Raw genomic sequence first — 26,040 nt, 5'->3', positions numbered from 1 at the left:
CCCTCGCCTCGAGTCGCCTGGCTTCCCAGCCCGACTCCATTACAGCGGCAAGCTCCGCATGCGAGGTTCAGTACCCTCGCCTCGATTCGCCTGGCTTCTCAGCCCGACTCTATTATAGCAACTTGCACCGGCCATTCCACGCGTCGCTCTTCCGCGTGATTTATCTACGATCGCTGGCAGCCAAGCCCGATCCATTCCACGCGACGCTCTTCCGCGTGATTTATCTACGATCGCTGGCAGCCAAGCCCGATCCATTCCACGCGACGCTCTCTCGCGCGATCTATCTACGATCGTTAGCAGCCAAACCCGATCTGTTACACGCGAGGTTTTTCCGCATGACACCTCCATGATCATTGGCTGCTAAGCCCAAGCTATTCTCCTAAGTCGCGCATCATAAGTCGTGCATCACAAGCTTCTTCCACACCATGATCTTGGTGCTTCCTCTCTCACAGTCATCATGGTTCTCTTGTGCTCGGACGATCGATGAAGTGTTATCCACATTACAACCTGCCATAGTGAGGATACTCTCCGGCAAGAAGGTCATCCCGACAGCGGCCCTGCTACCTACGACCCCACAACATCTCTGTTTCCTGGCTCTCGGAAACGGTCTTGCTGTGTAACCCGACCTGTAGCCTAGCCGCGTACCCCACATCATCTCTGTTTCCTGGCTCTTGGAAATGGTCTCGCTGCGCAACCTTACCTGTAGCCTCACCGCGTACCCCACAGCACCTCTGTTTCCTGGCTCTCGGAAACGGTCTTGCTATGCAACCCCAACCTATAGCCTCACTGCCTATCCCTCAACAATTCTATTGTCTGGCTATCGGCAATAGTCTCACTGCGTGACCCTCGCTAGCAACCTAGTCGCCCAACTCTCGGAATCTATTCCTCGCCTCCTCTAAGAAAAGGGGGGAGTAGGGTTGGTACGCCGCAATCCAGCTAGGTGTAGCCCGAGCAAGAAAGATCCTCAAGATGGTTATTAATGCAGACTATGTAGATGGTTACTGGTGACATCCCATCTCGCATGGCTACCACAACAATCATGTCGGATAACAGTCTCAGGGACTGAATGGCAAGCTTACGCTTCTTAGCTACCCTGGTCCGACATTCCACCGACATCAGTGTCGCGTAACACTCTTTAGCAACCTCGGTCCGCATGATCACAACAACAGTTACGTTGCATCACATCAATTAACTCGCATTCCTCTCAATGAAGGAGCATCAAGTCAGCTCAAGCCGCATAAGCAACGTTTGGCTCATCGTATAACCCCACGGCTCTCGTGGGCGAGGTTCGGTCATTCTCTTTATTATTTAAATGCTTTGGTGCTTTATCTAGTCCGATCCGATTGTTAGCAACCCAATCGCATCAGACTAGGGGGACTTGACGACGCATAGTTTATATGACTAGTTCCAGTCCGATGTCATTGGCCGTGTACCAATAACACCAGACTGGGGGGACTTGATGATATATGGTCCATTAGCATGGCCCAGACGGCTCTAGCGCGCCAGCCTGGCCTGGCGCGCTCCTGCCAACCTTGCCGGGGACTCCCTTGCCAGCCTCGCTGGGGACTCTCCTGTTGGTTTATACGACTTAGTCCAGTCCGATGTCATTGGTCGCGTACCAATAACACCAGACTGGGGGGACTTGATGATATATGGTCCATTGGCATGGCCTAGACTGCTCTAGTGCGCCAGCCTGGCCTGGCGCGCTCCTGCCAGCCCTGCCTGGCGTTCCCTTGCTAGCCCTGCCTGACGTTCCCTTGCCAGCCTTGCCTGGCGCTCCCTTGCCAGCCTTGCTGGGGACTCCCTTGCTAGCCCTGCTGGGGACTCTCCTGCCGGCTCGGCCAGACGCTCCCTCGCCTGGCACTCCCTTGCCATCCTCTCCTGGTGCGCGCCCGCCAGCCCCGCCCGGCGCCTCCGGGCGGCCTCGCCCAGCTCCTTGCTAGTTGGGCCTGAATTGGGCTGGCCCAAGGCCTGACCTAATTGTCCCCTATATAATGAACAGTACCTCCTCCTTGGAGGGGGATTTTCCCCCTTGGCTCAGCCGCCATACTACACTCCGGCCGGGTGGCTCAGCCGCCACCCGCCGCCGTCAGCCACCATACACCACCACCACCACCAAGATGGTTCTCTCCAGCTATGGAGGACCATCTCAGATCTTCTAGCTGATCTAACTTGACCGTCGGAGCCCGCTCCCGGGGCACAGTCCCTGGGGCGGCTCTAACGACTTTGCACTGTGATATCCAGATCTCTGCCGCAGCAGAAGACCAGAAGGCTCGCCGGAGGTTTATGTCGCATCATATGGGTATCTTGAGGAAAACTTACTTGAGCTCGGCTGGTCGCACGCATCACACACCTTGTTCTTTCTCAAAACCTTTTTATTTTAAATTTTAGAAAACGATTTTCTTGTAAAAATCTTTCAAACCCTCGATTTGAGTCCAGACACCCCGAAGGTGTGTCTGAATCCCTCAAACCAAGGCTCTGATACCAACTTGTAACATCCCAATTTTCTAGACCAAAAATTTCATTTTTGATTAATTAATTTATTAAAATCATTTACTGAAAAACAACATCAATATCATATCAACTCATATCCCATAAGTCAAATGTCATAAAAACATGTCATGAAATAATAAATATGTCAGAGTACAATCCCAAGGACATCATAGTGCGGAAATCGAGTGTGTGCGATACGCTGCTACCATGTCGGCTCCTTCCCCTTCGATGAAGAGGTACCTGAAACAAAACTGTAAACTATAAGCACGAAGCTTAGTGAGTTCCCCCATCATACAACATTCATACTGCCGGGCAATTATGGGGTGCCCGACCTACCCATGTCAAGCAGTTCTGGGGTGCTGACCTACCCATGTCAAGCAGTTCTGGGGTGCTGACCTACCCATCGGTACTAACAACCGTATTACGGGGACTATTCCCCCTACTGCTACTATCACATAACATCATATCAGGCTAGCACATAAAACACATCAGGTAGTAGCAAACCTAGATAGTTATCACAAAGACAATCATGTAACATACAACTCCTACTAGTGGGCCGACATTGTGGTCGTAGACCCACCACTACCGGAAGGTAACTCACCTCGTAAAACCGAGTGTCGAATCTCACAGGAAGTAACCTCTAACAGCTGCTCCGATGACTCCCGGCTATCATAATCATAATAATACTCAATCAGAATCCATAATACTACTTAGGGTAAAATGACCATTTTACCCCCTTGGTCTAACTCGAACCAATCCTAAGACCCAATTCTAACTTATTCAACCTAGTGCATCCATGGCCCATCAAGGCTCCCTAAGGTCCACTAATGACCCAATTTTCTAAATTGGGCCCAACACATCAAATGGGCCCCTTCACAAGTCCAATAAGTCATTAACCCAAAATGAATAATCTTGAATGGCCCAATATGGCGCAAAAGGCCCAATACTTCTATTTCCAAATTTTCGGGCCCAAAATTATACTCCACAGTAGGCCACAGGGCCCAATAGTCCAGACCTGACCCTCTAAGGCCCAAAATCCAAGTTATGGGCCAACCCGAGGCCCAAAACACGCCAAGCCCATATCTGTAGAGTACGTGGGGCGTACTCCTCTGTACGCTAAGCGTACTGACTAAATGGCGTGTACGCTGCGCGTACCTGCATGTACGCCCAACGTACTTCCCTGTTAAGTCACTTTTCCCATTAAGTGCTTAATACTCCAATACAAAGGCTATAATTAGAAATCCAATTCCTCTTTAATGTCTTAATCCATAAAGTCGATCACTTGGTGGCTTGCAACCCACCAAATGAGCCCAAACATTAAATAATAGCATCTAACTTCCTAGAAATGGCTAGATCTCATGCATGGTTTCATAAAGGCCTTAAAGGTTGAAACTTTACTGCTAGAGGAAGGCTTTGAGCTCCAAGGGTGGCAACCCTAATCTCAAAAACGAAGTTGCATGATAAAGATCCAACCTTTGGACCTAAAAAGGTCCAAATCTCCATAATCCTAGATCTAAGCTTCTAAGAGGAAAGTTAGGAGCTTTATACCTCCTTTGAGTGCCAAAAGATGAAATAGCTCCAGATCCTTGAGCTCAAGATACTAAAGTTCTTCTTCTTCAACTCTTCTTCTTTTCTTCCAAGCTTTTCTTCACTAAAAATGAGCTCAACAGGTCAAACACACACAAAAATGGAGTATGATGGAGTATTAGGGTTTTCTGAGGGTAAGAGGCTGGTAAGGAGGCCAGGGGGCTATAATGGGGTATTTATATGTCTTAAACACTAAAAATTAGGGTTTTGGCATCTGCTCACGTACGTTGCGCGTACTCCTGGTATGCTGCGCGTACGTGTGCGCGTCCCCCGCATCCTCGGCACCTCTACGCCCTGCGTACACTGAGGCTACGCCCAACGTACGTCTTATGGGCAGCCCAAGTTCTCGGCCCACTTGCTTAAGGTTTGATCCAAAAATCCACTTGCCCCATTATTAGTCCAGTTAACAAATATTAACTACTTAAATAAATAGTACCTCGAGTGACGGATGCTATAATTCTCCCCCACTTATTTCAGACTTCGTCCTCGAAGTCTGCTGCTGCGTCTGGAAAAAGCTCGGGGTAGTGCTCCCTCATCTTGTCCTCGGGCTCCCATGTCCACTCTGAGCCCTTGCGGTGCTGCCACTGCACCTTCACCAGCTCCACTTCCTTGTTCCTCAACGCCTTCGTCTTCCTATCTAGAATGGCTATCAGTCGCTTGATGTAGTTCAGGCTGTCGTCCACCTGAATATCCTCGAGAGGTACCACTGCAGAGTCGTCTACCTAGCATTTTCGCAGCTGGGAGACGTGAAAGGTGCTATGAATCTGACTGAGCTAGGCTGGCAGATCCAGCCTATACGCCACCTTGCCCACCCGGGCAGCAACCCTAAAAGGACCGATGTACATGGGGACCAACTTGCCCCGCTTTCTGAACCGGATGACACCTTTCCAAGGTGACACCTTCACGAGGACCATATCCCCGACCTGGAACTCCAGGTCCGAACGACGCTTATCGACATAACTTTCCTGCCGACTCTGAGCAGTCTGAAGCCTGCTCCGGACCTGCTGGATCCTCTCCGTCATCTGGAGTACCACTTCGGTACTCCGCATGACTCTCTGCCCCACCTCACCCCAGCAAATCGGGGTCATGCACTTCCTCCCGTATAATATCTCGAAGGGAGGACGATCGATACTCGTGTGATAGCTGTTGTTGTAGGAGAACTCAGCTAATGGAAGATAGGTATCGCAGCTACCACCGAAGTCTAAGACACATGCCCACAGCATATCCTCCAAAGTATGGATGGTCTGCTCGCTCTGACCATCCGTCTGCGGGTGACAAAACGGTGCTAAAGTTTAGACGAGTACCCAACTTGTCGTGGAATTTCTTCCAGAATCTGGAAGTGAACCGTACATCTCAGTCAGAAATTACGGAGACTGGCACTCCGTGTCGAGCTACAACCTCTCGAATATAGATGTCGGCCAGCTTCTCGGCCGAAATGCTCTCCTGGATCGGTATGAAATGGGCACTCTTGGTCAACCAATCCACTATGACCCATATGGAATCGACTCCCCGCACGGTCCTGGGAAGTTTGGTGATGAAGTCCATGGTATTATCTTCCCATTTCCACATGGGAATATCTAACGGCTGCATCTTTCTGTGTGGCCTCTGGTGCTCGGCCTTGACCTTCCTGCAAGTCAAGCACCGCTCTACATACCATGCTACATCCCGCTTCATGCAGGGACACCAGTAATCAGGGCGAAGATCTCTGTACATCTTCGTCGCCCCGGGATGAATGGAAAATCGGGATTTATGCGCCTCCTCCATCAGAACCTGGCGCACACCCCCATGATATGGGACCCACACCCTACAGTGTAGTGTCAACAACCCTCGACTATCATAGGCGAAGGAGGAAACATGTCCTACAATACGCTCGCTCTTCCGATGTTCCTCCTTCATAGCCTCCTGCTGAGCCTCTCGGATCTGCTCCAACAGTGGAGTCACCACTGTCATCCGCAGGCAAATGTATCTGATCGGGGCTGCCTTGCGGCTAAGAGCATCGGCCACAACATTGGCCTTCCCATTGTGGTAGAGGATCTTGCAGTCGTAATCCTTCACCACGTCTAGCCACCGACGATGCCTCATGTTCAAATTCGGCTAATCCATGAGGTACCTCAGACTCTTGTGATCCGTGTAAATGGTACAACGGACCCCATAGAGGTAATGTCGCCAAACTTGAGAGCGAAGACGACCGCCCCCAACTCCAAATCATGCGTCGGGTAGTTCGCCTCGTGAGGCTTCAGCTGCCTCGAGGCATAGGCGATGACACGCCTTCTCTGCATCAATACTGCCCCCAAACCCGAAATAGACATGCCGCAGTATACTACAAAATCCTCCAGCCCTCTGGCAGGGCGAGGATCGGCACCTCACATAGCCTCTGTCTCAATGTCTCAAATGCTGCCTGCTGCTCAGGCCCCCAGCGAAAGACAACGGCTTTCTTCGTCAACCGGGTCAGGGGTACGACTATCTTGGAGAAATCCTGAATGAATCTCCGGTAAAATCCCGCCAATCCCAGGAAACTCCGAATATCATATGGAGACTTCGGAACCTCCCATCTCATCACGGCCTCTACTTTGGTCGGATCGACCAAAATCCCGTTCTGGTTGACAAGGTGCCCCAGAAACTGCACCTCGCGCAACCAGAACTCGCACTTGGAGAACTTGGCATACAAGCTCTCCCTCCTCAGAGTATCCAACACCTCCCACAAGTGTTCCTCATGCTGATCTTGCGTCTTGGAGTAAACCAAGATGTCATCGATGAAAACTATCACAGACCGATCCAGCATCGGTCTGCATACACGGTTCATGAGGTCCATGAACGCAGCAGGAGCATTGATGATCCCAAAGGGCATCACCACGAACTCGTAGTGGCCATAGCGAGTCCGAAACGCAGTCTTCTGTACATTCTCGTCTCTGACCCTCATCTGATGGTAGCCTGAACGTAAATCTATCTTGGAGAACCAATATGTTCCCTGTAGCTGGTCAAATAGACCATCAATCCTCGGGAGTGGGTAACGGTTCTTCACCGTTACCTTGTTCAGCTCCCGGTAATCTATACACATCCGATGCGACCCGTCCTTCTTCTTCACGAACAGAATTGGGGCTCCCCAGGGTGAACTGATCGGTCTGATAAATCCCTTATCTAACAGCTCCTGCAGCTGCGTAGACAACTCCTGCATCTCGAGAGGAGCCAACCGATACGTGTGAGCGTCCCCCGCATCCTAGGCGCCTCTACGCCCCGCGTACACTGAGACTACGCCCAATGTACGTCTTATGGGCAGCCCAAGTTCTCGGCCCACTTGCTTAAGGTTTGATCCAAAAATCCACTTGTCCCATTATTAGTCCAGTTTAGTCCAATTAACAAATATTAACTACTTAAATAAATAGTACCTCGAGTGACGGATGTTACACATGACTTCAAGACTTGCAAAACTAAATAAAAATTAATTTTGTTGGAAAATATTATTATTGAATCATAGATAGTTAAATGCTGGTCATATTTAAGATGTTCTATTGAAAGATTTTCATTAGTTGTTTGATCATCTCTTATTGTTGATCTCGTGTGTGTGTGTGTGTGTATATATATATATATATATATATATATATATATATATATATATATATATTGCTTTGTCATATAATTTTCACTAACTTTATCAAAACAAGATACTATTAACTTCAACATTCTCTTATCATTGACCATTTTTAATATATCTTAGTTATCATCATACACGAGTGAGATGACAAACGGGTAACAAGTTGCACCGCTAAGCCTTTTGTATGCTAAAACCAATTCTTTTGAATACTACTTCCATAGATGTATGAGATATAACATTGCTATGCATGATCTGTTATACTCTATGAAGAAGCTCCACCGCATCTGGCGCGAGGAAACTAAACGTATCAAATGCAAATGGTATGAACATGTGTTGATTTTTCATGCACGATTTCTCATGTTTGGTGACTTTGTCTGTAGCAGCTTTTAAAGCAACCTTTACCGCCGTGAAACCCCCAACCCTCAAGCCCACAAGAGGGGATACCCCTGTAAGGTCCACACATATGTGTTTCCCTCCAACCCATCCAAAAATCAAAACGTCAGCTGATCTAAAGGTTGACATTCTTTCTGCCGGGTCAGTCAAGAAATTCACAGGTGTCTCTTTCTTTACGGAAACCCTGACACACTTAAATATGTCAAAGAACACATCTCTAACCATATTGTGCCTGTATTTGAACCCTGAGAGTTCTTTACAATGAACTGCATGCTTTCCAAAAGAGTCTAAACATGCCTTGCGGCACACTGGACATATCTCGTCAGCTGGAAATATTGGGATCATGAGTCAATATTTGAGGATAGTACGATACTTCATAGGAGACATATGTTGGCCAAACCCATCTATGGGGATAACTAGAAGAAAATCTTGAGCATGTGGTACACGTAAACACTGAAAAACTGCTTTCTGTCGAGGCGTCATGTCGAGATGCACTTCCATATCTTGGACATTTTTACTAAAAAGGTCACTCGCCGATGTATTATGGGATTTAGGGTGGGCGGTGTCCTTAGTAGTAAAACTGCTAAGGTCAATGTCCGGAAACTTATTACGAAAAGAAGCCAAGGCAAAAACATAATCAAAATCCATACTATGTTGTTATCCCGTAAGATGTGGTCTTGGAATACCCAAGATCGGGCCCTTGAGAGGCCTAATTTTTTTTAATAGTTAATTTTTAAAAAGATAAAGTAATTAACTTATACACTTTCACGAGTTAAATAATTTAGAAACCCCATCTTAATTTGTTATTTTTAGACATATGTAATATTTATAAAATTTATAAATACTTAACAATAACATTAAATAAAATCAATATAATATTACACACGAAACTAAAAATAAATACTACTAAATATGGAGTTCATATTTTGCTTTTATCTTCTTGTATAATATTTTACCTATATAATTATAAAAACAATAAAATCGTATACAAACATTACGAATTTAATATATAATATTGGAGATTAAATAAAAGATAGTTAAAAAATAGTAAGAATTTAAAGGCAAACTATAACTAGGGTTTGGACCCTCCTCACGATGCTACGGAAACTCGCTATGTTGAAAAATGCAGTGCGATACGGATAAGGTTTCGTGGGAGAAAATTTGTCAACATAGATTAAAACTTCAAGCGTGTTTAGATTGTAAATTTATTTTTATAAGATTCAAACCAAACAATTATGTATGGAGGAGGCAGACAAAAATAAACGAAAACAATAAAAAATTCATATAAGGACCAAAAACATAACTTTAAAATACAATAAGGGACCAAATTGCAAATTACAAAATACCAATAATTTAACTTTAAAATTATAAAGGTTGAAAACTGTTAGATCAAAATTATTTAAGAGGAAAAAACGTAAATATAAAAATCTGTTTTTACCAGAGTAAAAACTTTTATCTACAGAAAGATGATTATTTTGAACGTGGTGTTGTATACATAAAAAGTTGTATTGTAATTGGAATTTAGCAATTTTACTCTAGACATTAGAAAACAAAATGAACATTATATAGTTCTCACATACAGTTTTACATTATATATATATATATATATATATATATATATATATATATATATATATATATATATATATATATATATACTAGTTTATAACACGTAAGAACCACTGTTATAAAATTAATTAAAATTTCATATTAAAAAATCAAAATTATTAATCAATTATTTTAAATAAATTATTACTTAAATGTATTTTTTTAGTTATATAAAATTATAATCGTTAATTTAAATAAATAAGTGAAGTTATATCACCTTATAATATGTATTAATTTTATTGTATTTTTTAATCTAATGCTATTAATTTAATATAATTAAAGTGAAAAAATTTAAAATTTAAAATTTAAAATTTAATGTAATCAGGGTGGAAAATTTAAAATTTAAAATTTGAAATATATAATTAATATGTTGACAAGTGTCATGATATGAGAAGACATATAAATATTAATGAGAAATTCTAATATAATGACACTTGTCAATAGGAGAATTAACTTATTTATTTATTAGAATATATATATATATATATATATATATATATATATATATATATATATAAAAGGGAGTAAAGTGGAACTTTATTTAATAAAGTGGGTTAATTGCACAAAATATTAAACTTAGGAAAAAAAACATTGGTAGAATAAAAATGGTTAGTATTATTGACTCAAAATATTACTGATATTAATGGTAAAAAAACACTTTTTAGGTTAATTATTAATATTTGACATCTAAAAAAATGGATTGAAATTTTTGAGACAAATATATAAGAAAAATAAATTTAAGGGACTACAAAATACCAAATTAAAAGACCAAAGGGTTTTTGATCCAACAATTTTTTTCTTTGAGTTCGATGGTTCAAGTTTCGACATGTGAATGAATTAACAGTTTAAAGAAAATATACTACAATAATATCTTTAAGTTACCATTCCACATTTTCACTTCATTTTATCAAACGTTCAGTGGACCGTTCATAAACTGTTCGATATGAAGTTCATTTATTTAGTAAATGAAATAACATCAACAATATTTTAGTTCGTTTAGTTAAATAAACAATCACGAACAATGGTCTTGTTTCGTTTATGTTCATGGTCGTACGTTATGGTTTAAGTTTATATACAAGTGGAGCTTCTAGAAGTGATTTATATTTACAACATTTATATTTCATAAAAATATCAAAGTGACACTTTTAAGTACAATCAACATATCAAATGTGTTGATAATCAACTTATATGGTTATTTATATACAAGTGGAGCTTCTAGAAGTGATTTATATTTACAACATTTAGATTTCATAAAAATATCAAAGTGACACTTTTAAGTACAATCAACATATCAAATGTGTTGATAATCAACTTATATGGTTCTTATTTGGATGTTTATGTTCATTTATATTTATTCATTTATGTTTCTTTTTTTAAGTTTGTTCGTTTATGCTCGTTCATGTATGTTTGTTTAGCATCTTAATGAATATAAACGAACGAAAACAAACAATGTAATTTGTTAAACAAATGAATATGAAAATAATCCGTTCGTGTTTTTTCGTTTAATCAATTAATTAGTAATTAAACGAACATGAACAAACTATTGTTCATATCCGTTTGGTTCGTTTACATTAATGTATGTGGCAAGTGCCTCGAAGATGGAAACCTAGTGATTGATGTGCAAAATTCAATAAATATGTCTAGAGTTCAAAGCACGACGCGTCCAAAATATCTCTAGTATTCCGTGATTTACACTCGCTACCCAACGGCCCTAGAACGTTGTTCGCTAGAAATTTATATAAACAAAGTAAGATAATATGAATGCTCACATGTTCAACAAATTAAAGAACTCCAAAATCACTACGCAAGACTTTGGTTGTGATGCATAATTAGTGCACCATAAAGACTCAAATTTCAATAAACTTAGTTCAAAAAGGTCGCATAGGAAGACACTTATTTATTGTTACATATTGTTATGCAATTTACAAATTAGAAAATTTGAATAATTAGAAGGAAAAAAGAAAAACAATTTGAGGGCCAATCAATCAAAATACTTGTATAACCCATGTCTTAAGTTCAAAAATAATTGCAAGTGAGCAAGTTTCTGAGTTTGTTTTCTTGAAAACTTTTATTAACATGTATTATCTAAAGTCACGCATATTCAACAAAATAGAGAAATTTTGTTTGGGAAGCTTCATTACTTAAAAATGTGTGGACAGGCTCCGGTTCTCGTTTGAAAACCAGATACCCAAAAAGGACCCGCAACCCAACCGGGTCCAACAATCCAGTATGGGTTCCAAGCATTCCTAGTAAAAAAGAAGAAGCCATATCTTGAGTTTGAAAAGTCGATGCAACAGATTTTTCAATATTTAGATGGGAGACATTTGCTATGATATACCAAAACAAGTAACCATAATAATAACAAGAATTTATACACGGATAATAGGAAATATATCATGAATTCAAAGTTGAAACTAGACAAAGTTTTGACAATGTGTTTTCATGATACAAGTAGTCAAAAAGAAGCTTGTTATCTTTCGAATGTTGATTTTAAATAATGGAGGATAAACAAAGAAACATGATGAATGAAGTGTTAGGCTGAAATTTTCATCAGAAAAGCCATCACTATTCCCAGGACTGCACCTGCTGCAACCTGCATCAACCCATTCATTAGTCATTACAAAGGTATCAATCCATCAGTGTTTTTTTTTTTTTTTTTTTTCAAACAACTTCATGAAACTACATGAGATGCTGTTTGTTTGTTTCTTACTTAATGGGGACAACCACTAAGTCTTGTATGGGTAATGATAAATGGAATTTATGATCATTTTATCCTTACATTCTCAAAAAGAATTTCAATATATCTTATAAAATCATAACAATATTCATTAGTTTTAGCATGAGAGGAGTTGGGAGGAAAAAAGAATGACAAATAAGTAAAGGCTTAGTATTTTAATACATTAAGCCTGGCTTAACCCATTATGTTATTCTGTTCAGATTAAGTAAAAATGAGACAACCAGAATCCAGATTATAGAACACATTTCAAAGCACAGATAATATTTATCCACTCATTTTTAAAAGATTCTGATAACCTGCTTTAATATTTCATTCTCACCACGATGCACTAGAAATAACACCCAATCTTTTTATCGAAAAACAAAAGGCCAAGTTCAAGGATTCCGTTTGAGAATTATAAGTTATTTGAAGATTTACCCTAATATAATAAACCCACATGAAGCTCTCACCTTCCAATCTTTCATCACATCCAAACATTGAATATTTTTTCTTGATTAAGCATTGTTGCTTAGAAATGTGTAATTGAAAATCTTTTGATCCCAATGTTGAATTAGCCATTTGTGAGATGGAGATGGTCATGGAAATATGAGGGAGGGCTTTCTCATTTGAATTATATTACACACACACACACACAACCTAAGAAAATTAATTTATACCCATCTATTTATTTTTCTCAGTTAAACCAATCTTCTCTCAAAAGAAGCTTCATACTGCCTAAAACTTGGTCACCTAGGCAATGATGCCTGATTTGGCTCTATTTGTAGGCATGGAAAAATGGAATATCATCTTTGAAACAATCAATGGAATTGTAGATTACATAATAATAATAATAATACATATAGAGAGAGTTGGATTGAACCAAACCTGCAATGGAGTGTGACCAAGTGAATCTCGTAGAGGTCTGACATTGGAAAGTGGATGTTCTGGAGGCAGCTCACAGACAATTTGATTCAATAACTGCATTTACACAATCAAATGATTTTCTTATACAAACCATCCAAGAATACTTATGAAAGAAGTCACAAGTCAAAAGTTAAAGGCCATTGACATTTGACAATGACAAACATAAAAGGAATATACCTCAGCTTGCCGACCAGCATGAAGTCTAACACCAGTTGCATCATACATTACCTGTCAAAGGAAAAAAAAAAGTAAAATTGATGTTAATGATGTTAATATGAAGTTAATAAGTAAACAAAAACGTACAACACATGAAAGAACCACTGCAATGGCAAATGATGATGAACCAGTGCCCTCTTGTAAACCTATGCATGCAGCAAGAGCTGTAACAGTTGCAGAATGTGATGATGGCATGCCACCTGAGCTAAGCATCCTTCTTGTATCCCATTTCCTCTCTTTGAACCTGCACATCCAAAGTAACAAAAAAAAAAAAAAAAAAAAAAAAAACTAAATTTCCAAGACAACACTAAAATAAATCCCAATACCTAAAAAAACACCCAATCTAACTACCACTAAATCCAAATAATAACCGAGTTTTATCGGAAACACACAATAGATTGGCGTGAAGGAGATATAGAGAACGTACCAATGGGTAAACACTTTAAGAAACTGCGCGATAAACAATGACAGAAAAGCAGAAAGAAGAGGGAGATTCGACGGCAAAACGGAGGATTCTGATGAGTAAGAACGGAGACTGGAAGACGCATCAGCCGCTGTGATCACCTCGTCCATTACAAAAACGGAAACAAACTCCCCCCTCTCGCTGTTAATCGTATAGATCTTCCAAAACCCTCATACATCAACGACAACAATTGTGTTGTGTCAATGAAATTTCAAGATCGCAATGAATTTATTGAACTGTAATTGGTAGATGTGGACGGCTGGAGTTGCAATCAGTGAAAGTAAAGCATCTCGCAATTTTTCTGGCGGATGGGTGGACGTCGGCGACGGACGGATACGGCTGGCAATTCCACTTTCCACGCCAAAAAAACAAATTGGGTCAAAAAAACGACACGCGAAATTATTTTGGTTAGATGGGTTCTTCAACTGATCCGTCCGAATCAGACCCGTTTATGATAAAGTTCCTATAAACTATAAACTAACAAAAAAAAAAAATTTTAAAGAAATAAAAAACAGAAAAAGGGGTTAAAAGTGATTAAAATCTGGTAATATATTTACTTTGAGCATCTCAGTTTGAGATTTTAACCCATGAAATATATTTAACCGTTGAGACTATCAAATAAAATTTAACTATTCATTAAAAAATTAATTTCTCTTTCTTCCATAAATATAAGAGTAAATTACACAAATGGTCCCTATGGTTTGGGTAATTTGCGCGCTTGGTCCCTAATTTATTTTTTTAACTCGGAAGGTCCCTATTGTTTATTTTTGTTACGCGCTTGGTCCCTACTATTTGTTTTTGTTACGCGTTTGGTCCCTATTTACATAAAAAGACTATTATTTAAATAGAGAAAAATGGTGGGGTAAGTGAGGTAAGGTGAAGAGGATAGGGTTGGGGATGTGTTTATTTAAATAAATTAAAAAATCAAGGGCAAAATAGTCTTTTTAGGTAAGACAGGGACCAAACGCGTAACAAAAACAAACAATAGGGACCTTCCGAGTTAAAAAAATATGTTAGGGACCAAACGCACAAATTAAACAAACCATAGGGACCATTCGTGTAATTTACTCTAAATATAACACTTTCATTTTCATTAACAATCCAACCAAAATCATTTTTTTATTTAATAAATAAAATTTATAATTCTTTTATATTATAATCTATTTATAAATAGAAAATCGAAAACATTATAATTTATAATATAATATATATATATATATATATATATATATATATTTTCTCTCTCTCTCTCTCTCTCTATATATATATATATATATATATATATATATATATATATATACTAATTTATAATGCATACATAAATTGGGTCCCACTAAATTTTAAGACCAAAGTCTTAAAAATAAGGAGCTTCATTATAAACCATTGGATCTAATTTGAATGGTCCAAAATGTTAATCCATATGAATAGAAATCAACCAATCAAATTCAATGCTTAAATTTTACTACCACTAAAGCACACGATACCATATATTAAGCATGAAGAAACACATTCAACTCATGACACACCCATCCTACACACATACCTAAACCAATCTGATTCCTCTCCATTTCAAAGTTTAAAATAAAGACGCCTCATTTTCTTTCTCTCAGAAAACCTAATCCATGTCGCCCTCTCCTCTACCCCTACCAGTCAGCCTCTTGCAACACAAACAACCGCGAAGCACCATCACCGCTTCCTGTTCTTGCTCCGTCAACATGAGTTTCACCATCACCGAACAACCAGCAACATATGTTTCACCTTCGTTTACCATCAAAATCCACTTCCCGCTCCACCTCCTTCTGCTCTTAAACGCTCACAGCCACCACCGCGCCCTCTTTGTTTCTATCTATCAAAATCCTAGACCTAGATGTACACTGAGAGAGACACACAATCTAGGTATACTCTTTTTTTTAAATGACATATCTTTTGGCTTCCTTTGCTCTAAAATTACCATTTTTTCCAATTTATTCTTTTTTCCAGGCATTTGATGAAGCCGTTGCTGATTTGGAAATTATTTGTATGTTTCTATTCCAATTTTTATGTTTTTATATTTCTATTCCAAATTCTAAAATTCATCAAGTTGTATTTTTTTTTCTAACTTTTTGATCTGTATTGTTTGTTCCTCTTGGAATCAACCTTTGTTACTTCCAGTTGGTGTATATCTCCATGATTTTCTTTGATTAACTATAGATATCCAACTGAGTTGATCTATAATTCTTGATTTTTAACGTCATTGTTAAGCATAACCACTAAACATAACTTATTTTGGCTTCAGAAGATGAAAAGAAAGAAGAGGTAAAATCAGTTTTTTTTTTTAAATCTTATCTCAGTAAATGAATGGTCGTTCTTTCTAATTTATGATGCACTGATCTAATAGAGAAGCAGAGAAGTGCTATGGGCTTCATGAAGAAGGGCACAAACTCCTTCAAGATAACAACATCGCTGGCTTTCTACAAAAGTTTGGAGTTTCCTATCTTCACTTCATAATGCATGCCATTCCTTTAAGAGTTGTTTTCCTTTCTGTCTATTTTAAAAAAAAAATTCCTTATGAAATTTTTAGGAGAGTAGGAAGTTTAAGAGTCTAAAGAAATTAAGGGTTCATTTTGACAAAGGGAAATCAGATTTTCTGTTGTGAGAAGTGCGAAGTAGAAACTCATACATCTTTTATTTGGGGATGATAAGGGTATTTTTGTCACTTTCCGAACATTTTTTAGTAATCATTACCTGGAATATTTCTTGTGTGGTAACTGTAACTTGCTCATGATCCTTAGGTCTACACATTGAGGACATTGCAAAAGAGGATCATCTTGAAGAGGAAGAAGATGAAATGGCAATCTTGGATACTTTCTTTGTCACGAAATGCCTTTAGAGCATATCATGCCACATGCATAACATGGTCAAAGAAATTGGTATGTTTCAGTTGACTTTTTCCCAAAATTAGTACCAGGTGTTGATTTATCAGGTTAAAGTATCACTTGGTTTATTTACTCTTCACAATTTGGTTTTTTACTTCAAAAAATTTGATGAGGAGGATGTAACGTTTATGTGTTGTGTGTTTGATCTCAGGTTGTTTTCGCACACATTTAACTTGGTTGTTGTCTTGAGGTCATTTTGAGCCATTTATGGTTCTTATTGGCCCTAATCAAATATTTTTTTATAAATCTTGTGCATATATTACAATTTCATTAAATGTAATCTGTACCAAAAGTAGTGCTTTTATTTCCATTTGTTAATCAATTTCTAGCTTATCTTTTCATTTTTCTTATGTATTTATTTCTCAATAGATCTTTGTGGATGGTCCTTTTAGCATATCTATTTCCATAATTTGATATGAATAATTGTTAAAGTGATGTTTTTTTTAGTTGATATTGATGGATGGTGTAAATTTGTTTCAGTAAAGTTGTTTAAGGTGTTAAATGTTTTTATGTTTAAATTTGTGCATTTAAAAATAGAAGTAGATGTTTTGGTTGTTTTGTATGCCAACAAGGTTTGGCCAATGCTTCTTATTATTTGCAGGAATTTTTCTTGACATCTTAACATTCAGGGAAGTGGAGTTCAATGTTTTTATGTTTAAAGTTTATTTGATTGTTAGAAATGAATAATAAACAAAAGCGTATGTTAAGAGCAAAAGATTGGATAGAAAGAATCGAGACCAATACTAAAATGTCCGGACTGAAAAAAGACCGGTTTGATATCGTCCGGACCACCCGGAAAAAGAATGAACCATCCACCGTTACGAGATCAATCCAAAAAAAATATTGTATCGTTTTGAAACTAATTTTAGATAGGTTTAAATTATCATACAAAAAATATTTTAAATTTTTTGTATTTGTGTTGTAGGTTATTTTATGTTATACAGTTTATTTTTCACTTAAAGGAACAAATCGAAAGGAACAAATCGTCAGAATGAAACAAATCGAAAGGAAACAACTTGATAACTGTCGAAATGACACTAACTTTTGTTTGGAAATTAATTGTCAGAATGAAACAAATCGCCGCCGCCGCATCGCGCGGGTATGCTACTAGTATATATATATATATATATATATATATATATATATATATATATATATATATATATATATATATATATATATATATATATATATATAGAGAGAGAGAGAGAGAGAGAGAAAGAGAGAGAGAGAGAGAGAGAGAAAACATCATAAATGGTCATTGTGGTTTCTCCGGATCTAAAGTTTACTCCACATGGTGATTTAGACCCAAACCAAAGGGATATCCGGGAAAGCAGGCCCAAGATGAGGAAGCAAAGTCAGGTTGGTATTTCGGATCAAAGGATTTGAAGACAACTTCATTAGAGAAAGCACCAACTGTTTTCAACGACTCGATATCATCGTCGTCGAAAGAACAGATCTCGTCGTATGATAAGATCCTCTGGTCGACGAAATCATCCTCAGTAGACGCGATGATGTTCTTGCGAGACACGGTCATTTTCTTGCCCATTTTTACTCAAAGGAAAAATTAAGGAGAAGAGGAGAGAAATGTACCTTCAGAAGACGACTGGACGAAAGCCTAAAGACGTACGGAAGAGTAGCCATACTCGATTGCCTCTATTTATGCTAACGACAGAAGAAAGAGAAAGATTGATTAGACCGGTTATGATGACTCTTGAACGGATAAATCTTATCCGTTAGGGTTTAAAATTCAAAACCCTTTATCATATTTATTTCTTTTTATTTTTTTAAAAATTATTCTTTTGAATTTTGGCAAACTAACTCCAAAATATTTCACATGAATAATTTGAGGGCAATTGTTAGGGCTAGGATCTCGGAACCACTTTGAGATCCTCAAGTCTAAGGATCCTCAAAGGCTCAGGATCCTTGAACCTCAGGATCCCAAATATACTTCAGGATCCTGACTGATATTTTTTAATATTTATAACGACAATATATTCTTTTATCTTTCTCATATGTGTAGAAATAACCAATCAAAGTCACACTCTCAACGAATAGTCGTCACAACCATGCAAAAGACCTGGATGACCAAGTCAAGCAACGGCTATAAGTTGATCTCGGAGGATCCCGAAATTTTCAGAGTTCTAGTTATTAGCATTTGATTATATAAATCACTTGTATTCATCACACTACACACAATTTTCTGATAGTATACTAGCACTTATACTCGTACTCATTATATTCTCTTTGTAATTCATTTCAATCAATAAAATCATCAATGCAGTGATCATTATCACCTCCCAAGGTTTTATGCCGGAGATCCTAGTAATGATCGATGGTTTTTCTTGTAAATCTCTTGTGTAGTCTTGTTATAATTTCGTTAATTACTTCACTAACAACACCATAGCCTCTCATACATTTTGGTTGTGATCTACTTAGTCGATTTTTGACCAAAACACTCGTTAGTTACACAAAATAACATTATCATTGTATGTTTCGCGCTTCATAATTTTTTAAGGAGATAAGATTTGAACGATTAATTCTTTCTTAATACGAGCAACCCAATGTATCGCTTCAAATTATATGGAATGAATAACTTAAAAAAGAAATTATCAATGAAGTTGTATGAATTAAATTTCAATAAACTAAAACTATTTAAATTTCAGTGTTAGAAAAAAATAATTTAAAAAATAATTTTAATCAGCATTCCGTTAAAAAACATATAATATTATTCTTACAAGTTTCGTACATTTGTTCTTCTTCTACATATATATCCCAATATATTTTACAAACAAATCTTTTATATTTTAAAAGCAAACAAAAGATAAACTCATATTTGTTGGCAACAATTACATCAACTCAAATACAAAATGTGACGATACATACTTTATTTATAGTCATTTTAGCTAATGCCTTTTATTAATTGACGTGTAATGAACTCGAAAAAAAATTATTTAATTTCATGGGTTGATGTCGTCTTCTAAATGGTGAAAAGCTACATGTTAAATAAAAAATAGTTGATAAAAAATATCGTTTGGTAAAACTAGCTGAAAAGGTAGCTGAAAAATATAAAATGGCTTAAGAGAACATTGAAAAAAATAATTAATTAAGAAGTATATTTGGAAAATAAAAAAAAAATCTTAAAAAACTAGTCTAAGTAGCTTTTTAAAAAACTGACTTAGCTTATAAGCTACTAGTTTATAACCCGTGAGAACCACGAGTTATAAAATTAATTAAACTTTCATAATAAAAATTTGTAATTATTAATCAATTATTTTAAATAAATTATTAATTAGAGATATATCAAAATTTTAAAGATATTATAACTTCAAATTTAACATATAATTAGAAAATGTAAATTTGAATTTTGAAATGCCTAATATATCTACATGACACATGACATAATATTAATCAGGAGTTGTATTAGATTGACACTTGACAAAATGAAATTAAAACTATTCATTTATTAGAATAGGGATTTGTTGGCTTGCAAAACATGATAACTTAAAAAACTCGAAAAATAAGTTAGCTGACGCACCAAACACAAACTTTGCAGTAATAAATTAAGAAATCGTGTGAGTAAAAAATAATATTATGCGATCCATTATCCATAGGTAGTGAATAAAAATTAAAAATTAATTTGGAAAAGACGACGTCAAATGGTGTTGTGTGTTCTTTTCCCCTCCTCGAATTAATTTGCGACTAGCAATTTTAGTCCCACAAAACGAGAGCAAAATCACTCAAAGCCACTCAAACACTCCTCTCGTCACGGCCGAACCTCAGCCATAGAAACTCCTCGGACAACCTTCAACAGTTCCAACTGGCGTTATCCGGCATAATCCCTATATAATCTAATCTCCTTCCCACCCATTCAATCCCATCCCCAACTCCAACAATTGCCTCCGGTGTCTACGATTCTCTCTTCCGGCTTTCTAATTCACTCCCTGGTATCACAGAGAATTGTCGTGTTGGGGTAAAACCCGGGATCATCAAGTTGTAGACACCACGGCTATACACGGAGCACCGCGGCCACTTGCACATGCCCAATCAGTACGAGGGAAGGGAGCTATAACTATTGAGAGTAACCCTTCTACGCACGGCGGACGTGGGGCTTTGCCTTCTGAAGGCGGCAGTCCCTCTGACCTCCTCTTCCTCGCCGGCGGTGGTTTTTACTCCTTCTTCGTTCCCATCGTAGCCTAGGTGCATTTTATTTAGTTGTGGGGTTTTTCGTATACACATATATACACAATTCGTATCAAGATCTGTTTGCTTGCCTTGCGTCCCAATTAATCGAAGAAGATGTTGAGGATCAAGAGGGTTCCCACTGTTCTTTCCAATTACCAAAAGGAAGAGTCGGAGTACGCCGGTGCGACCGGTGGTTGTGGTCGTAATTGCATGAGAGACTGTTGCCTACCAGGTGTTTGTTATAATGCTTTTCGTCGAGCTCTTTTTTCTTCATCTTGCTACAATTTCACTCCGTTGTTCATTCTAACGTATTGTTGTTATTTTATTCAGGGGCAAAGCTACCTTTGTATGCTTTCAGAAAATCCGATAAGGTTGAATCCAGTGACAAAAAGGAGCCTCCTTTTGCTTTCTTGGATTCCCTCCTCCTTGGAGAGGTAATACTGAAAGCCGATGATTTACTTTTTTGGGTTTTAGATCTCTGTCACTTTATGCTAAGATTCTTAGTTTGTTTCAGTGGGAGGATCGTGTCGAGAGGGGCCTGTTTCGCTATGATGTTACTGCCTGTGAAACAAAGGTAGTCAGACATCAAGTTGTCTGTATCTCATAAATGTTTGTTGCATACAAATACAATAGTTATCATCTTCCCTAAATCTAATTATATACATGTATATCTATGCAATTAACAGGTCATTCCAGGAGATTACGGATTTGTTGCTCAACTAAATGAGGGTCGCCACCTAAAGAAAAGACCAACTGAGTTTCGAGTGGATAAAGTTCTTCAGCCGTTTGATGGGAGCAAGTTCAACTTCACTAAAGTTGGGCAAGAGGAGATCCTCTTCCAGTTTGAATCAAGTGAAGATGGTGAAGTCAAATTCTATCCAAATGCTCCTATCAACATCAATAACTCCCCCAGTGTCGTTGCCATAAACGTAAGTTACTTTCATCTTCTTGTAATTGTCTAAGAAACATATGGTGTTTTTTTTATTGATAAATATTTATTCTTTATAAATCTATGTTAATCAATAGGTGAGTCCAATCGAATACGGACACGTGCTTCTAATTCCTCGAATTCTGGAGTGTTTACCCCAAAGGATCGACCATGAAAGCTTCTTGCTTGCACTTTACATGGCATCAGAAGCTGGGAATCCATACTTCCGTGTAGGTTACAATAGTCTTGGTGCCTTTGCCACTATCAATCACCTTCACTTTCAGGCTTACTATTTAGCTGTAACCTTTCCAATTGAAAAAGCTCCAACTAGAAAGATCACCGACTTCAATGGCGGAGTTGTAATTTCGGAGATTCTCAAGTACCCAGTTAGAGGTCTTGTATTTGAAGGTGGATATTCAGTTGAAGATTTATCAAACGTTGTTTCTGATTCATGCATGTGCCTTCAAGACAACAATATACCTTACAATGTCCTCATATCAGATTCCGGAAGACGCATCTTCCTCCTCCCTCAGGTTCCTTTTTTTTTTTTCCTGATTTTCTTTCTGTGTTATGTTAGGTCATATTCTTTCTAATGGGAAAAAATAAAATGAAAAACAGTGTTATGCGGAGAAACAAGCTTTGGGAGAAGTGAGTAGTGAGCTTTTAGACACACAAGTGAATCCAGCAGTTTGGGAGATAAGTGGACACATGGTGTTGAAACGGAAGGAGGACTATGATGGTGCGTCTGAGGAAAATGCTTGGAGGCTTTTAGCAGAGGTTTCTCTCTCTGAAGAAAGGTTTCAGGAAGTCATAGCAATCATCTTTGAAGCCATCTCGTGTGCTGTTGTTGTTACAGAGGCTGGAAGCTTGGGTGATGAAGATGAGCTTCGGGATGTTGAAGATGTTGATCAAGTTAGGGATGTGGATGGGTCCGGGTCCCACAAGGCTGGAATCGTAGCTGGGAAGCAAGAGTGTATGGTTCAGCACTAGGCATATGTTTGGTGTTTTATGTAATTTGGAGTGTTTGAAAGTTTAGGTTCACATTGAATAAAGGCCCTGCATGGGTTTGATTTGTTGTTCATGTGTTGGCTAGAGCTATTGTATAATGAATTTGAATTGTGGAAAATCTCTTTTACGGATTTTTTGTTTACCATGTGGAAAATATGTTTTAACATATGTGGAACCTCTGGTTTCACGTTTGGCTTGGTTTCAACATGCAAAACATGAATGACTTGGACAATATTGGTTGTGATAAATGAGCCAAGGGTGTGTTTTCCTATAATATAACGACCTCTAATATTGTAGATGTTATGTACACATTCTCAACAAATGAACCAAATTTAAAGATATCCATGTTCATTGAGGTTTTCCAATGGCACCGTACCGGTATTCTCAAAGCTGTGAAGATGGAGATAAATTAAATATACAAATATTGACATATATTACTTTTTATATTGTATGATGATTAATGAGAATCTGAATATCTTTAATTGATGAAATTACCCTTGCCCACAAATAGTGTTGCGAAGGAGAGTGTGGACCTTGGAATGTATACCTTATTAAGAACGACAACTTTGATGTACATGATTGCATGATGAATAGTGTTTGTCAATCTACATGATATTGTTTGTATATGTGTGAAGGCCAATGCTCTATTATACCATACTAGGTTTTACACACCTTCACCATTTTGTTAAATTTTCATATCAACGGTTTATCAATCTACATACGGAATGAAAATAATGCATCCTCGTTCAATTCCATATGAATGAGAAAGGCCCAATGAAGTAATAATCTTTAAACCCCTTAATAGACTTGATGCGCCAAGGAAATCATTTGCAATTTACGTTTATGTAATCATATTATTTAATTTTTATGTCATGCTTGTCATACTACTTACTTTCATGTGATCTACTTTTATGTTTATGGTATCAAGTTTTATGTTTAATACTTTAAAAATCCATACCATTTGTTTAAAGATGACATAATGTGACACATCAAATATGGAAAACCAAATAATGTAATTTTCATTTATATATAACAAATTATAACTTCATCACTAGCGCTGATATTATGAATCCACCAAACTCATACCACTATGATTTGAAGTGATTCTCCCATCTGACATTGCTATTATAAATATACCATACTCTCCCACCTAACACTAATGTTTATGAACCCACACAACACTCTCATCCAACAATCCTACTTAACTCGTCTCTTTGTGAGTTCTCACCCAACACCTTATCCACCTACCATCTAAACATCTTAAAACAATAACATGATTCACACAAATATACATTGAGTCATTCACTTTCCAATCATTTTCTTAAGAAAATATGTATGCTAAGCCACCCAAGAAGTCTGAGAAAAGTAAATGCGTTACAAGCTCCTCCGATACCAACAAAGATGGTTATCATCGGAAAAACTAATAATGTCATTGTTCAATACTTAACCTTCGGCTAATAATCCAAAATTCTATCATTGTGGGCCACTTCCACCAATGAAGCACGATTATATGTTTGAATCACTATAGAGATGTATAGAAGACGGAAAGAGGGACTCAAATAGGTGTTATGAATTTTAGGCACGTAGAGTCACTATTGTGGAAGAGATCCAAAAAAGAATAAATGACTTACTGATATTAAGAAAAAAAAACTTGTAGAAAAGTGGCTATTTAATGCCAATATAGATAGTTGTGAATTTCGCCAAGCGATGAACCACTACCACCACCGTCTTCGCCGCCACCATCTCCATCACCTCCACTGGCGCTACCACCACATTTACCACCACCACCTCACCTCCTCCTCCACCACCACCACTGCCGCCTCCATCACCGCCGCTACCACCACCTCCTTCGCTACCACCATCTCTGCTACCTTTGCCGTCACCACCATCACCACCACCTCTTTTTCCGCTACCAAAATTACCACCGCCACCACCATCGCCACATTCACTACCTCTATCACCACCAATATTTTAGTCACCGCCACTACCAGCACCACCATTGTTGTCGTCGTTGTGTTTTACTATCATTTATAAATCAATGTGGTTTGTGGTATATCTATATCTAGTTTATTTGTTTAGTATCATCTATGATAAATATGGTTTAATATTTTTGTACACATTTAGTCCTTATGATCGGTTTCTTCAGATTTTGTTCACTGCATCCTATGTGGGAGAGTCATTAATGAAGTGTTATTATACGTGACTCGTCATTCACTTATATCATTAACCTAATTTACGAATCGGTCAAATAATGTTTATGCCCTAGTTTTCTCCAAGAAGAAGATGTCTCTGGCTTCGGTTTCATCTATCTCCATAACAGACAACGAAATTCTTTGTTTTGGAAGTGCAAATTCGAGTTGGGAGGAAGCAATCACAACGAATCTCGTTGTTTACTATGGAGATAAATGAAACTTTTTGCTAGGGCATTCTTTTGTTTTGGAAGTGCAAATTCCTTTAGCGTCTCCCTTAATTCTTTTGTCTTGGAAGTGCAAATTCGAGTTAGGATGATGCAATCACAAAGAATCTCGTTGTCTGCTATGACATATAGATGACCCTGGAGCCGAAGACATCTTCTGCTTGGAAAAAACTAGGGTACCAACATTATTTGACCGATTCGTGAATTAAGTTACTGATATAAGTGAAGGACGGGCCACGTATGAGAACTATTCATTAATGATTGTCCCACGTAGGATGACATGAGGAAAATCTGAAGAAATCGGTCATAAGAACTAAATGTGTACAAAAATATTAATGACTAAATATGTACAAACTGACAGTTATATTATCATATTAAATTATTTTTCGGCTTAATCTGGAGTAGACGGTTATAAGGACTGAATGTGGACAAAAAAAACAAGTTAAATGATCAAATGTTGACAAAAATGTTCAATGACTAAATGTGTACAAAATGAAAAATACTAGTAAGTTATTATCCATTTTTTTTTTATTAAAATTGAATTGAGTGATATGAAATTATAATTTTAATTGTTTTGATACCAAACACCCAAATAA

General features: G+C 37.9%; 2 protein-coding genes across 2 annotated transcripts; one reads left to right on the top strand and one right to left on the bottom strand.

Moving 5' to 3' along the window:
- Positions 1 to 12,020: 12,020 nt before the first annotated feature.
- LOC145117169 (uncharacterized) lies at positions 12,021 to 14,314 on the bottom strand. The gene is made up of 5 exons (XM_079053470.1): positions 13,957 to 14,314; positions 13,617 to 13,773; positions 13,491 to 13,541; positions 13,275 to 13,367; positions 12,021 to 12,266 (listed from the first exon to the last, which is right to left on the bottom strand). The coding sequence occupies exons 1-5, from the start codon at positions 14,100 to 14,102 to the stop codon at positions 12,207 to 12,209; spliced, it is 507 nt and encodes a 168-aa protein (XP_078909596.1). The 5' UTR covers positions 14,103 to 14,314; the 3' UTR covers positions 12,021 to 12,206.
- Positions 14,315 to 21,059: 6,745 nt separating this feature from the next.
- On the top strand, positions 21,060 to 23,170 carry VTC5 (GDP-L-galactose phosphorylase VITAMIN C DEFECTIVE 5 (VTC5)). The gene is made up of 6 exons (XM_079048009.1): positions 21,060 to 21,324; positions 21,423 to 21,526; positions 21,607 to 21,666; positions 21,779 to 22,021; positions 22,119 to 22,553; positions 22,639 to 23,170. The coding sequence occupies exons 1-6, from the start codon at positions 21,207 to 21,209 to the stop codon at positions 23,008 to 23,010; spliced, it is 1,332 nt and encodes a 443-aa protein (XP_078904135.1). The 5' UTR covers positions 21,060 to 21,206; the 3' UTR covers positions 23,011 to 23,170.
- The last annotated feature ends 2,870 nt before the right edge of the window (positions 23,171 to 26,040 follow it).

Source organism: Lactuca virosa, chromosome 5, assembly GCF_052849685.1.
Source record: "Lactuca virosa cultivar CGN04683 chromosome 5, Lactuca_virosa_CGN04683_v6, whole genome shotgun sequence".
Lineage (NCBI taxonomy): Eukaryota > Viridiplantae > Streptophyta > Magnoliopsida > Asterales > Asteraceae > Lactuca > Lactuca virosa.
Note: the sequence above shows the minus strand (reverse complement) of the source record. Positions and strands in the feature narration are given on the sequence as shown.